The sequence below is a fragment of the Cololabis saira genome, chromosome 9, assembly GCF_033807715.1.
Source record: "Cololabis saira isolate AMF1-May2022 chromosome 9, fColSai1.1, whole genome shotgun sequence".
Taxonomy (NCBI): domain Eukaryota; kingdom Metazoa; phylum Chordata; class Actinopteri; order Beloniformes; family Belonidae; genus Cololabis; species Cololabis saira.
The window spans coordinates 15314663-15330472 of record NC_084595.1 but is presented as its reverse complement, the minus strand read 5'-3'; the positions used below and the strand labels follow the sequence as shown (position 1 = coordinate 15330472).

General features: G+C 43.0%; 2 protein-coding genes across 2 annotated transcripts in view; one reads left to right on the top strand and one right to left on the bottom strand.

Annotated features, from left to right (window-relative positions):
* The window catches only part of fbxw8 (F-box and WD repeat domain containing 8), a 31437-nt gene extending 28657 nt beyond the window's left edge, over positions 1-2780 (top strand). The window contains exons 11-12 of the mRNA XM_061730532.1: positions 489-605; positions 1987-2780. Of these exons, the coding sequence (XP_061586516.1) occupies positions 489-605; positions 1987-2152 (283 nt within the window). The 3' untranslated portion in view covers positions 2153-2780. The remainder of the gene's footprint in view (positions 1-488; positions 606-1986) is intronic.
* Positions 2781-2862: 82 nt separating this feature from the next.
* Positions 2863-15810, bottom strand: part of tesca (tescalcin a) — a 53157-nt gene continuing 40209 nt past the window's right edge. Inside the window, exons 2-9 of the mRNA XM_061730535.1 lie at positions 13746-13837; positions 11820-11889; positions 11265-11345; positions 9027-9166; positions 5345-5406; positions 3390-3497; positions 3261-3308; positions 2863-3182 (exon numbers count right to left, since the gene is read on the bottom strand). Of these exons, the coding sequence (XP_061586519.1) occupies positions 3090-3182; positions 3261-3308; positions 3390-3497; positions 5345-5406; positions 9027-9166; positions 11265-11345; positions 11820-11889; positions 13746-13806 (663 nt within the window). The 5' untranslated portion in view covers positions 13807-13837 and the 3' untranslated portion in view covers positions 2863-3089. The remainder of the gene's footprint in view (positions 3183-3260; positions 3309-3389; positions 3498-5344; positions 5407-9026; positions 9167-11264; positions 11346-11819; positions 11890-13745; positions 13838-15810) is intronic.

Genomic DNA, 15810 nt, shown 5'->3' with positions numbered 1-15810 from the left:
TGTAGTGTGATGATGTCAGATACGGCCCGACTCAGCGGCTTAGAACCTCGGCAGAGAAGTATCTACTCGGCACGTTAGACCCCTAGTGGGAAAGAACCAAACTGAGTGGAGGTGAGCCGAGCGGGGCTGAGTAGGTACTAGTGGAAAAGTGCCATAAATGCAGCTCTGAGCTGCTCTTTGACCAAAACACATCCAGTATTTGAAGTAATACCCTCTTAAAGGAGACATGTCCTGCTCCTGTTTCCCCTTCTTCAAAGGTTGGTGCAATCTTCAGGGATCTTAATTAAATGTTAGTGACTTGTTTTGATACAGAGAGACAGACCTGCTGGACCATCCCTGTTCACCAGCAGTTGCTCAGCCGGCCCCCGTGTGGTCACAGCTGGTATTGCTGCACGGAGTGGCTTAAACATAAATATATACCCGCAAGTAAAACACAAGCTGGCAACGCTGTGAAATCCTGGTCGAGTCACTGTCCGTCTTTGTGGCAGGCATCCTGTAAGGCACGTGCGCTTCAACTACGGCACCCTGGTCACGGCCAACATCCCTGACGACAAGTCGCCGCGAGGGGCCTGCATCACCGACGATGACCTGACGGCACATCGCAGGTTACCGCCTCCTTTCCCTTTCATGATATACTTACTTACTTCATCTCTATTGTTCAAAATGAGGGTTCAGCAGAACTTTGGGACCATGTTGGTATGTATGTTACGGTTAATGTAGAAAACGGCTATTTTGCAAAATAGCCGGCTAATGTGCAAAATAACCGGCAGGGTGGTGAATATGTAAAATAGCCGGCCAAACGGTGAATGTGTAAAATGGCCGGCTAATAAGCAAAATAACCGTCAGGGCGGCTAATGTAGAAAAACGGCTATTTTGCAAAGTACATACATTTTTAAGCTCATGGTGCGTGGACATCACATTTTTAATCATCTCTCCAGTCTCGATGCTCCGGTCAGACGAGTCCAAATCCCATGCAGTATATTCCTCAATTGAGTATTCCAAAACGAATAATGCAAACTACAGATCACGTCATTGGCGCCCCAGAATAGAGATCACCTCTACCAGCCTTATAGGTCTGGGAAATGTACTCGCAAATATCCAGTGTGACAGTCTTTGTGAGGAAAGATCTATTCCCGCCTTCTCTTTGCACCTCCAAAACAGACAAACAGTTGTTGCGTCTCTCATGGAAGGTGCGCTCCTAAACCCGAATCACGCAAACCCGAAGCGCGCGCATGATGAGATGAGGTCTCTCCTCCTCCTCCATTTATACAAACTGATTAAACCAAAACAAACTAAGAAAATGTCATTCATTTGGTAGATAAGAGTCCAGTTACTACACTACAGAATAGCCTACAGTTCAGTTGAATGGATGAAATTCGCGCTTCAAACCAGTCACTTACAGTCGCCAATCAGTGCAGTTGGTGCGTAACAGCCAATGGAAGAAGCCCATATGCTGCACATGCTTGTTGTTGACAAGGCTATTTATGGCTGTTGAAGAAGCCTAACGTTACACTCCCCGAAAAAGTGTCGGGTCTGACACATCCACAGCTTTAACCGGCTACTGCCGTTTTTCTACATTAGCCGCCCTGACGCTTATTTTGCACATTAGCCGGCTATTTTGCAAAATAGCCGTTTTTCTACATTAACCGTAACATGAATTCTAGAGACCAGGGGGAGCGGGAAGTGTTGACTTGTCCTAAGCACAAACACGGCCTTTCTTCCCTCCAGCCTTGTGCCTCAGTCGAGCTTTAAGATATTTATCAGTTGTGAAGCTGAACCAGCAAACAGATTGTAGTTGACACCGTAACATCTCATTACTGTATTACTGTGAGCAGTGCTGTGTTTAAGAGAGCTGCTATTCTGCCTTGTTTTGCTTCCCAAAACAGTTTTTTTTCTCCAATTACATGAATCATTCACCACCTTTAGAAGTTCTGATCCTTTAATATCGCTGTTTCCGTCACTGATGTGGATGTTTTCCTGCTGCAGACACAGGGGCGTCGTCTGCCATTACGACTTCTCAGACGATGCGGTGTCGCAGGATCACATCCTGCCCATCTGCAGATCCGACTACACCGGCTCGCACGGTTACAACTACAACATCGGCCTGGCGGTGCCCTACGACAGGCTGTCTGCCTCCCATCCCTCTCGCTGAGGAGCGGCGCTGCGACCGAACTCGCTGTGTGACCGAGCGGACAATGGAGGCATTCATCCATCAGACCATCCAAACAGCTTCCTTTTAGTTTCCTTTTAATCAGCCGAGTCCAGGACTTTTGGATACGTAACATGTCAAGCAGCTGTAGCTGTAAATCCCTCTCAAATTATGTTTGGTTCAATGCATTTTATTGTACAGTCGGGGATAAAAACCCTTGTATGGACATGTTTTTTGTTCATTCTTAGAATTCCAAGTCTTTTATGTCCCATCTAAAGAGTATTAAAGCATCTCCTTGTCTGTGTAAAACCGCTGACCTCCATCCCACCACGGCAGCGGCTGGAGTCTCAGAGGAGCACGTAAAGTTTAAACGGAAGCTGGAACTATTCCGGCGCTGCAGAGGGACGGTATGTGCCTGCAGTCTTCGGACGTTACCGTAACCCATGACCCATAAATGCCACACGAGTCTCTGAGCATGACTGACTTCATCTAATCCAAAAATATCATTTAAGAGTCCTTCAAGTTAATCTCTGGCTCCGTGGAGATCTGCAGACCAGTGGGAACGTGTGTGGTAGTTTGAAATGTTGCCAGAAGTATTAAGGGTATAAAAGAAAAGGCTGGAAAAGGACGATATGATGATTTAAAGGTTACACAACCTGGCGATGCTCTAAAACTGAACTGTATCAGTTTGAAAAAGAGTCCAGAAAGAAACGCAGCTTTCATGATTTAGTCAAAACACTAAACTTCAAAATTAGCTTACAATCATTAGAATTAGTTTTCTCAAAACAAAACAGTAGTTACATTATTTTACAAATGATTTCAGTGTTTAAAAATATATTAGTAGGTATCAAAGTGTTTGTCTTTGTCCCTTTTAAGGACGGAAAATCTTTTGCTAGAAAAAACCCAAACAGCAGCAGAACAACCCAACAAAGACGATCCTTCAGGTGGCGGCCCTCCCACAGCGCATCGTCGGGGCGTCCATGTCCAGGAATCGGATGTGCATCCGGGACTCCAGCTCCAGGCGTTTTAAAATCTGTGGGCAGATAACGCCGAGTCATCAAGAGGAAAACGGTGTTCAGGTTCTGTCTGAACGGATGTTGAAGGTGCTGACCTGCTCAAAATGCTCAAACGTGATTCCCTCGTAGAAATCATCGGGGCCCTGCGGGGACACAAGGACGAGAGTCAGTTACTCTGCCGCGGCGGCGTGTCTGAGCGGTCCAGCTCCGGCCAGCTCCGTTACCATGTGCGGCACGTTGATGCTCGCCACCTCCAACATGGCGGCGTCGGCGATCGCCCTGCCAGCCTCCTGACCGATGGTGCTCGCCTTCGACAGGAGCTCCTCCACTGCCTTGGATGAGAAGAAAACATACGTGACGGATCCTCACATGGGTTCACCGATGAGAGCGCCACGTCACATCGGCAAGAAACTCGAAATGTTTAACGTTATTAATGGACAAAAGTGACATCACGGCGGTTATACAGCTATAACTCTGGACTTTTACACCGTGTCCACACTGCATGCGACGCGAGCGAGCGTCAGCGTCAAAAACAGTTCCATTGCTTTATTTTTTATTGCACTGTCTACACTGGTTGCGAGCGACGTGGCGCGATGCGGCGCGCCGTTTTGAGCTGGACTTTTGTCGCACGCCCTGCTTCCATTTTCTTCCTGTCGCTCGCTTTAAAAGCCGGTTGAAAGTTGAAAAAAAAGTTGAAAGCGCTGTAGGAAAAGCAATACAAGAACCTCAATAAAGTGGCAGCTGGCTGTAGGGAGATCGCCAAGGAGCTGGAAGGTTCTGATAAAATAATAAGATATAATAAGAATCTTATCTTAATCTTATCAGGGTTTAATTTGTGCCGGATCCAACAAGATCTGGTACCTATTTGATCATTTCTCGTGTCCTCTGCTTTTTCCCCACATCCCAGTAATGATCTGATGCTGACATGTTTGCTGCATTAACACCACGAACACGCCGGTCACTCCACGCTGTTCGCTGTTTCATTGCGTCACCACACGCCGTTATTTTGTTCGTTTTATTTCCCCACTTTGGTCGGACGTTAGACCTGCTTCTATTTTCTTCCTGTCGCTCGCGTTGAAAGCCGGTTGAAAGCGCTGTAGGAAACAGTCATGATGAGGAACGGCTGATCCAGTTAGTTGAAATGAGAAGTTATCTCTATGATTCCTCCTCATTTCACTACAAAAACCTCAATAAAGTGGCAGCTGGCTGGAGGGAGATCGCCAGGGAGCTGGCAAAGGGAGCGCACGGGCGGTTGGTGGGGCGAATAAAAGGCGAGTCTCGGGCGGGTGAATAAAGGCAGATTTATGGTTCCGCATAAAATCAACGGCGTAGCCTACGGTGTAGGGTACGCGGCGACGCGCACCGTTCGGTGAGTGCGCCGCGTACCCTACGCCAAAAGGTCTGCGTTGGTGTAACGCGGAACCATAAATCAGCGAGTCTCCGCTGTCAATCAAAAGAACGTGGTAGAACGTGGGGGCCGATAACGCGTTCAGTGTGGACAGAGAGCGTCCGATGCCACGCAGTGCGGCGCGACAGTCGGACGCTCGCGTGCAGTTAGGACAAGCTGTTACTCGTTTCTTTTTCACGTTTGGATCGTAGTTTATAGTTTACGTTACACACCAAAACTCCTGCAAGTGCTTCAAGCACATACATTTTTGTGTGTGTTTGCGCGCGTGCATGCGTGCAGTTATTCATTCATTTGGTCCTCTTTTACTCTGAATGAGGCCAGATTTGGTTTGATAGAGTAAATGGCCGGCTCAGCTTCTTTGATGCATTAAAAGCAATTATGAAAGTGTGCCATGCATCAAATAAGGAAGGAATCTAATTTACTTTGACTTAAAAGCTCCGGTCTCAAGGTCATCCTTTTCTTTCCTCCGATCAAACGTTGGTTTTCAAATTTATAAATGAATTCATTAAATAACCGCTGTTTCAAGGGGCCGTTTGTGTGTATGCAGATCTGCGGAAAACAGTTGATTCGATCAAAAAATTAAAATCTTTAGCATTCTAAATATAATGGATAATTTCACTGTTGCAACTGTAAATGAATTATAGCAGCTGCTACGGTCTATTTTTGTAAAAGGGAAATGATCCTTTGTGAGGTTTTGAATGACCGTAGGGCTGTATGCAGCTCGCGGTGACCTCGTGGCGGGGAGGTCAGCGTGCTTGATTCGTCTCTTACCTTCCGGTACTCGGTCAGAGTGATGATGCCGTCACCGTCTGTGTCGTGCATGTTGAACAAAACTGCAAAGACACAACAGAGCGATTAAGGGCCGCTGATTTCAGGGAAGTTTCCATCAACAAATCACAGGAGCATCCGATTAGAAAACCGTTTCTGACGGTGCTGCAGAGATAAGATCCACACAGCCGGTCTGCCCGACCCCAACGATGATGTTCGCAACTTTATTTACACGCTTACATTTGCCCTATCCTGTTGCACCAATAAGGGAAATATGCATCTTTCCTTTAGAGCATAAAATCAGCCGTGTGTGTGTGTGTGTGTGTGTGTGTGTGTGTGTGTGTGTGTGTGTGTGTGTGTGTGTGTGTGTGTGTGTGTGTGTGTGTGTGTGTGTGTGTGTGTGTGTGTGTGTGTGTGTGTGTGTGTGTGTGTGTGTGTGTGTGTGTGTGTGTGTGTGTGTGTGTGTGTGTTCTTGTTTTTGTGACCTCATTCGAACCTTTTCTGGGAAAATAACTGACTTGTTCAGGACCAGAGGTCTTTATGAGAACTTAAGACTTAACAAAGCAGTAGTTCCCTGTTGGAGTTATAGTTCGATGTCATTGTAATGAAGAATCTTTTTTTAAAACAACGTAAAAGTGTACCACGTAACACACCTACAGTCCCTGCTCTATCACCTTGAGAACAAAGTGCTCTTGAGTTCTTATCTCCAAGCGTGTGACGGTCCAGGTCAGTCTGCTGTCAATCATTAAATCCAACTCAACTTTAAGGAAACACATTCTTTTACAAAACAGGTTTCAAAAGACAGTTTGGATAAAAGCCCGAACACCCACGCACACAAATGATGATGATAAGATTGTTGTTTCTTCATTCATTGACATATTCGGGAATGTAAACAGGAAGTGATGCTGTTGGTTACAGACTACAATCTTCTCGCCCATTTGTTCAGTACAGTTACATGTCTTAATGTAAAGAAGTACATTAGTTCCCTCTATCATGCATTAATATTGCACCTTTGTCCCGTTCTATTTTAAAAATCACTGTTTTAACACCCGTCTCTTTAAAAAAGGCCCAGTTTGTTCTTATCTGTAAAAAACAAATATGAGACAACTGGTCCTGTTTCCCAGACATGTGGACGAGTAGCAGAACCAGAACTTCAAACAAGGTTCTAAAGACAGGTCAGGCACAGGCTCTACTGTGGGAGGAAGTAGTTCCTTTCGTTGTTAACTTTCTTCTCAGTAATTTTGCAGACCTAAATGGGCAAAAATCTATATAAAACAATGGAAATGGAAACCTAAAGAGTCCTTTTTGTCACTTCATGTCTGCCACAGATTAATCGGTTCCAACTACTGTCACTCACATCCGTCCGTACGTTCATCCATCAATCCATACTCTCACACGCGCAAAAAACCTCCCTGTTGCAAGGTAAAATTGCATGTATATATGAGGCTTTCAGATTTTGCCAAATGTGGTATTAATCATTAACTTAAATGCAGCCAACTGGGAGTAATATAAATAAATAAATTGCATATTGGCAACTAAAAATAATAATGTTCATTTTCCTTCAACAACCACGTGCTCATAAAATGTTCTTAGCTGGAAACATGAGCAGTAAATTAAAACATCCATCCAGTATTGAAGGCTGCTACTTCCTGTTCAGGAAGACTTGAAAGATAAGAACAGTCCAGACAGATCACTCATGAACAGCTACAAGCCCGTATCAAACCCCCCCTTTCTTAGTAAAATCATAGGAACGGCTGTTTTTCCAACAGTTGTACAACGTCCTGACACTAAATGACTGTTTCGATGTCTTCCAGTCAGGTCTCCGGCCACACGACAGCACAGAGACAGCTCTGGTGAAGGTCCATCAGGACATCCACTCCAATGCAGATAATGGCAATATAATAATCAAAATAATACAACAGAGTAGTTGGGCTCAGAGGTGGGTAGGCAATCTTTAACAGGTGAGTCTGGATTTGAAGATGGGAGGAGTCAATATTTTGGATGTCAGGTGGTGATTAAAAAGAAGTTTAAGGTGCACCGGGATTTGGTTTCGATAACCGAGAGGAGAGGGAGGAGGGTGGGAGTATGGGGTCTGGTTTAGTCGACAGATAGAGAAGGGTGTTATCTGCAAAGCAAGGCAAATATATATTGGATATGCAAAAAATACTAAAGAGAAGGAGGAGATAGGTGATGGAGAGAAGGGGCCCCAGGACAGAGCCCTGGGGAACCCCGGCAGGGACCGGTGAGGGGTTGGATCTGAAAGATTTATGCTGTACTGAGTGAGTCTTGGTCTTACTGGATTTCGATACTGCATTCAACGCAGCCAACCAGAACATCTTGATAGATCCATTGAAGGACTGGGTGGGACTTTCTAGGAAATCACTTACCTGGTTTGAGTTTTATCTAAAAAGGAAACATTGTATTTCTTTAGGTAGCTACAAATCACAGATAACAAATGTGTGAAGTTCCCCAAAGTTCAATTCTTATGAGGAAGAACGAAATGTTGCCATAACTACGCAGATGACACACAAATCTATATAACCATTTTACCAGGAGAATATAATCCAATTCAAACACTGATCAAATGCATTGATTCGATTAAAGAGTGGATGTGCCAAAAATGTCTTCTGTAAAATGAAGACAAAGCAGAAATTACAGTGTTTGGAGCAAAAGGAGAAAGATTAAACATCAGCACTCAGCTAGAAGTAATGAAACTAGAAGCCAAGAGCCAAGCCAGAAATCTGGGACTGGTTCTGGACTCGGACCTAAACTTTAACAGCCACATTGAGACAGTAGTGAAGTCACCGTATCATCACCTAAATGAGGTTTTAAGGACTGATGTCTCAGCAGGACTTAGGAGACCTGGTCCAGGTTTTATCTTCAGTAGACCGGACTACTGTAACGCTGGTCTCACGGGTCTCCCTAGAACCTCCATCAACCAGCTGCAGGTAGTCCAGAACGCTGCTGCCCGAGTCCTCCTCACTAATGGCGCTTTTCCACTAGTATCTGCTCAGCGCGGCTTGGCTCGTCTCGCCTCTACCCGCTTTGTCCCCGTTTGTTTTTCCACACCCAGAGGAGAAGTGGGCAGGTTGGGGTGAAGCGGCTGTGACGTACTCGATTGCGCAACCCCTTTGTTCATGTCGGCGCAGATGAGAAATCAGCTGGAGCCGCGAGCGGCTGAGAAGAAAACAGCCCGTCTACATCCCTTTTTTAATTCTCTCGTCAGCCACCAGGTTTATGAACATCTGCACCTCAGAGTTGGATCACCAAACAGACGTTTGCGCTGTATAATAAAATCGCCGCGAGCCGCCAGTCGTTCTCGTGCTGACTCCCGCTTCCTGATTCAAACGTCTGACGACCAATCAGTGGCCTGTAATGTGGTGACGTCAGATATAGTGCCGGCTCAGCCCAGTTAGAACCTCGGCAGAATGGTTACAGAAAAAGTATCTGTTTGGCACGCCTCCACCCGCCTTGGCCCGCAGTGGAAAAGCGCAAGACGGGGGCGTAGCGGGTAGAAGCGAGCTGAGTAGGTACCAGTGGAAAAGGGCCATAAGACCAGAAGACCCGAGTCCTCGCTAAGACCAGAAGACCAGAGTCCTCGCTAAGACCAGGAGACCCGAGCATTCAGATACACGTGAAGACGAGCGCCGTGTTGCTGTCCAAAGAGTTTCAGAAAGTCACTTACAGCGGATTTTCTTTCTTCTCATGGCCTCCTTCTCCTCCTCCGTGGTTTTCAAAGTCGGGGGGCGGAAGTGGGACATGACCAAGAGGAACTGCTGGAAGCTAATCTCCTCATTGGAGCCCAGCTCATTCCCCTGCTGGTTTCTGGGTCACAAAAGCAGAACACACAATTCTCATCCAGTGAATGAAAAGCAAACCAGCGTATTTTATTTTATTGGATGCCTTTTGTTCCAGCTGCCCTTCTGACTTTTGTTTATGTGAGCAGAAGTCACATGGACACATGATCAGCTTGCTAATTAGCACAGAACAATATTGTGGATTGTCCAAAATATGACCGATGCTGACTTTAAAATGCCAAATTAGCCTCACCCCAACTCAAGTTGATGAAGGATGACTTTTGTCTCACAGTTGCAGTGGAAGAATATAAGAACCCGCATTGTGAGTCATCTTCATCAATTAAAGCGACATCCACACATTTTAAAACCTCTCTTCGTCTCATCTCTTACCCCCAACCACCCGGTGGAGGCAGATGACCACCTGCCCCGAGCCTAGTTCTGATGGAGGCTTTGTAAAAGCTAAATCAACGCTGCAAATTATTATTTTTTATATCTACCGTCTACTATGCTTGCTCAGGGTGGACGATCTCACTGTTTTCTATGAATTACATGATATGATCTTTGAAATTGGATTGGAATTATATGGATTATCTGAACTTCAGTGAACTGAAGCCATGTTTTTTAAAGACCTAAATCTTGACTACTGCAACAATTAATTTCCCTTCGGGGATAAATACATTATTTTTTAATTTGATTTGAATGTTAATCCGTAAATGTTTGTTTTTACTCATAGTTTACTTACAGATTATCATTTTTGGTCTTTACAGGGAAAAGTACTATATTTAACAGGTACCTTTGGGTGTTTTAACCCATCTTATGTCTTCTTTTTGTAACAAATGTGTTTCTATGAAATCTGAAAAATAAAATAAAATAAAAAGTGAAAAAAAAAATGAACTTCAGTGAACTGGAATATAACTGAACTAATCTGGACTGGACTGGACTGGACTGGACACTCCTCGTTTGGACTGTGTTGAAGGTTTTTTCTGTGTAAAGTCCCTTTAAAATCAAAGTTAAGTGAAAGTGAGTAGAATAAATAGCCAGATGGCTGCTCTGAGAACAAAATATGAGTGAATCAATGTTGAAATATGGCTAAGCAGAAACATTGAATCCATGTTGAAGCCTTGTCCGCAACCAACAGAATATGTTGATTCAACATTGATTACACATTGGCATTAGAATTGTATTATTGATTGATGGTTGATCCACCATCAATCGTTGATCTTAACCAAGAATCAACCTTTTTGACCATAATCCAACATTGATTTCACAGCTTTTGCTATCTGGCTGGAAAAGGCAGTGTGATGTCCACTTTAAAGGAGCCATCTGTAAGAAATGGCCAAAACTGGTACTGCAGTCACTTTCAAAATATTGTTGAGCGGCGTGTTCCCTCCCCCTCCTCCCCCCGACCAGAGGTTGCCAGGTAGGCTGCAGAATGCAGCAGGAACGTAGGCTGCCATGGCTGCGATAATTAGAGCCGAGCTGGCAACCCGGATGCCGAAACAATACTGACTTCGTGATTGGGAGATAGGTGGAGGGTGGAGCTTCAGAAACAATACTGACTTGGTGATTGGGAAATAGGTGGAGGGTGGAGCTTCAGAAACAATACTGACTTGGTGATTGGGAGATAGGTGGAGGGTGGAGCTTCAGAAACAATACTGACTTGGTGATTGGGAGATAGGTGGAGGGTGGAGCTTCAGAAACAATACTGACTTGGTGATTGGGAGATAGGTGGAGGGTGGAGCTTCAGAAACAATACTGACTTGGTGATTGGGAGATAGGTGGAGGGTGGAGCTTCAGGCCAAAACAAAAAATGACAACATAAACAGCAGTTGAGGGCTGCAACTCCTCTTTTTAAACTGGAATATCCTGGCTTGAGTGCTGTTGTCAGTGACATAAGTATTTGAAATGAACATGATTTTTAAATGTCTGTTGACATATCGGGGTCATTTTATGATTCGTTTTATTATTGCTCTTACATACAGCCCCTTTAAGTAGATGGAAACATGCAAACTAGAATTTCAACTAACAGAACCTTCACAAGTGTCATAATATTAATTGAAACGGACATTATCATCATCATCATCAGAAGGACAGACAGCACGTGCAGACGTGTGACTGTAACCCACCTTTTATCAAAGAAGGCCTCCACTATCTGCTTCCTGATGGGGTTGTTGGCCAGCGCCGGGAGGCTGTTCAAACTGTCTCTGCTACGAGGCAACAAGAGAAAATTCATCAGAGGATTTTACAATTTATTTATTTCTCAGGACAATGCACATTGATGAACATATATACATATGTAAATGTGCCAGATTGTAGCACAAGGCTAGTTTCCATCTGTAGTCCAATACAGGCAGGTAAGGTGTTAAAAGCAATACAGGTGTCTGTATGTTTTCACAGTTTGAAATGTCACCATAGCGTATGAATGGCGAGTGGAGAAGAAGAGGTAAGCTGTCAGAAGAATTACCCAGAATTTGTTGGTAGTTTCTTTTTAAAGCGAATAAACATCACATCACATAATGTAACTGGCAGTTTTGGGCATGTTCACGCATGAATGTGTGCATCATGTCATCATGTGTTGACAGCTTGTGCCTGAGCTTGGGATCCACTTGGCTACAAAGCAGGACATATTTAACTGTTATAAGCACCACCTACACAATCAAAAAGTAGAAAACCTGCATCACCTTATTGTATCTTCATTTTCACTCAGCTGCAGAAACCGTTTGTGAAGGTTCTTGATCTGCTCCAGTGAAACTGCAAAGAAACAAACACCAACAACATGTAAGACAATAATGCACCTCTAATGACTCCACACCACCCGACTCCGTCAGGTACAAATCTGGTGCCCAACATGTACTTAACAAGTGAATCACTGCACTGAAAGGTACAATTTCTCCTGCTCAGGCTTTATACCTGCAAATGTTGTCATGATCACGCAGTGACCTTTTCATTACAGTTCAGGTGCCACCGTGTCATCAACCTATTGGCACAGCAACCAGGCTGGGCACATCTTTGCAATTCCATCGAAAGATTCCTTCAATTAACACAGGTGTGGACTGAAAGGTTGAGAGTCTTCCAGCTGAATACATAGTTTGTGGTTACATTTCTCATCTCTCTCAAAGGCAGTGAGTGCGTTCACTAGCAGCTGAGTTGGCCACTGTGGGCTGAGGCATGCAGGGAATAATACCACACATGCAAACAAGTTTGTTGGTTAGAAATAGGAGGTGTGGTGTGACAGGAGCTGCAGGTTTCAGCGCACTCATTTCAGGTGCATCATGGACCATGGAAAACATCCAAGTCTGCGCTCACTGGTCATTATATCAGACGGTCCAAGACTTTCAAGTCTCCTGACAACAAAGAGGCTAAAAGAATGGATTTATGGAGATGGTGGCAATAAAACAGTTCAAAGTCTCTGATAGTCATCAATAAAGTTGGATGCAAATATAATCCCATTTACTCATGACGACGCACATCCAGATCCTTCCCCTTCTGAAAATAGATCCACTTCTGCTGCCCCGTTTCATTTCTTTATTCCTCTAAATCACAGGGGGGGAATTTTTTTTTAAGAAAACGCTGAACCCACTTGTGACACTTCTGAACAATATAGTGCAAAGAACAAACAAACATTAGTTTAGATTTACCATTAGTTTGTTTGTTGCGGACAGGGGCGTCAATTGGGTATGGCAAGGTATGGCAGCCGCCACACCTTGGCTTCAAGGGAAAATGTAAATGTTTGTTTTTTAAATACATTTATGGAATTACTCTGTGTCTATATTGATTATTCTATTACTTAATACATATAGAATAACTACAAATGCAAATCAGAACACGATCGATTTCACTAGTTATTATACACTGCAAAAACTGAAAATCTTAACAAGAATATTTGTCTTATTTCTAGTTAAAATGTCAAAAAAAATCTCATTACATTTAAGACAAGACTCAAAAACAACCCTTTTCACCTGTTTCAAGTAGATTTTCACTTAAAATAAGTGGAAAAATCTGCCAGTGGAACAAGATTTTTTTGCTTGTAATTAAAAGATAAATCTTGTCCCACCGGCAGATTTTTCTACTTATTTCAAGTGAAAATTTACTTGAAACAGGTGAAAATGGTCAAATAAGTTATTTTTCTGGTGATGGCTCTTGTTTTAAGTGTAATGAGATTTTTTGACTAAAAATTAGACATTTTAACTAGAAATAAGACAAATATTCCTGGTAAGATTTTGAGTTTTTGCAGTGAGCGAGACCGCATTTGGAAAAAGTTCCAATTTTCTTGACCACACAGATAAGCTCCATAGCAGACTTCTGTGATGAGTATTTGCTGGACGTGTTTATTGATACTCTAGTTCAGTTCTGTGACTCGTAACCTTGCCATACCTTAACTTCCACTGAATTGACGCCACTGGTCTTAATGAGTTAATTTGTTGAATTAAGTTTTCCTCCAACTCTTTTACACGTTTTACTTATTCTATTATTTACAACAGTGACAATTAAACACAGATAACAGAAAAAAAGAAAAGAGAAACTTTGAGTGACAACCCTGTCACACAAAGTTGACAGCGACATACGCTGCCAAGTGTAAATGGAGCAGCGTGTTTTTTCCTACTCACAGCCCGTTTCGGTGGCCAGGTCCTGGTACTGGCTGGCGTGGCGGGTCTGTGAGGCTCCCATCCCGGCCGCGGCTCGTCCAGGTCTCGCTGCTGCTCCGGTGCTTCAACTCGCGGCTCTGCCGGCGGGAGGTCAGCTCCGAGGTTTTCCCCAAGGTCCTAAAACCCCCCCGTACACCTGCTGCTTGAGCCTGAATTATGGTTCCGCGTAGGGTACGGCGTAGGATCTGCGTTGGTGTAACGCGGAACCATAAATCAGCCTTATCACGTTTACTGTCGGTTTGTAATCTTTCCTCGATAAGATAACAACTTCACAGGTTTCATGGAGTGAAATGTACGACGGAGTATTAGGGCCAAACTAAGACAAAAAAAAAAAAAAAAAAAGGAAATTACGAGAATAAAGTCATAATATAATGAGAATAAAGTCGTAAAATTACGAGAATAAAGTCATAATGTTGAGAGAATAAAGTTGTAATAGAATAAAGTAATATTACGAGAATAAAGCCGTAATATTACGAAAATAAAGTTGTAACATTACGAGAATAAAGTCGTAACATTACGAGAATAAAGTGGTAATTTATGAGAATAAAGTCATAATATTACAAGAATAAAGTGGTAATTTATGAGAATAAAGTGCATGGTCATTTATGAGAACTAACAGGAAGGGCATCTTCTCCCTATGTTAAAATGAGCAATATTGAGCATCTTGTGAAGTTATTTATATATTTATGATATATTTAATATTATGACTTTATTCTCGTAATATTACGACTTTATTCTCGTAATATTACGAGAATAAAGTGGTAATTTATGAGAATAAAACCATATTACAAGAATAAAGTGGTAATTTATGAGAATAAAGTGGTCATTTAAGAGAACTATCAGGAAGATCATCTTCTCCCTATGTTAAAATGAGGAATATTGAGCATCTTGTGAAGTTATATTTATATATTTATAATATATTTAATATACCGACTTTATTCTCGTAATATTACGACTTTTTCTCACAACATTATGACTTTATTCTCATATTATTATGACATTATTTTCGTAATTTCCATTTTTTTGGGTCTTAGTTTGGCCCTAATACTCCGTCGTAGAAATGAGTCAGAGAAGAAGTTAACTTTTTAAACGCTTTATTTTTTCCCCTCCCTCTCTCTCTCCAAGCTTATGTCACTTTCAAGTCATTTGTTGTCCTCGTACCACAGAAATACTGATGAGCTACAGCGTACATATTTCACCTTTACTGTAAATATACAGAGAGCAAAAACTCATGATACTGTAGGAATGTGTGAGTTGACTTTTATTAGTACATGAAACTGTTAAAAGGTGGAGATTTGAAAGTTTAAGTTCAAAGTGTTTTTTTGGTGACACTTTACAATAAGTCCCATAATTTGCCCAGTTAAGTGACCTGATGAATAGAATAAGTGCTTATACTTAAACAATCCTGATCAAACTGTTTAAAGAAAAAAAAAAACACCACCAAGGAGTTTATTTCATGTTAAAACGACAGTTTGAAATTAATTTGAAGGAATATTTGGTTACTCTTAGGAAGAGTCACTAGCTCTTGCGGTCTCGTCTTCCTCCTGTCGGCACCAAGTACCTACAGAAACCACAGATCATCTGTTGCAACAACCGTGTATTGATTTAGGGCATCATGTCCTCAACAATGATGGTCACTGATCACTAAGATGGAGATGGTGGAGATCACGGTAGAGGTGAGGAACCCCTGGGTCCCACTGGGTCCGCGGACTGTTGGAGACACAAATCGGCCCCGACTATAAACGCCCCGCCCCATGCACACTTTAACTGGCTAGCACCAGCTGTGGATATGCAATCTGACCGGCTGATGTTTGAAGCCAGGCAGAAAAACATTTCCCCAGCGTTTGACCAAGCGACCAACCATCAAACTTGAAGCAAAAGTACGATTTCTTGCAGTTCCTCGACTGACCCCTAGAGGCTGGCTCCAAAAGTTAGTCGATCTCCATTGAGGGGCCGGCGGGAATTTTTTAGTACCACATAAGGAGATTTTATATAAAAGAGATACATGTATTTGTACTATAATTGA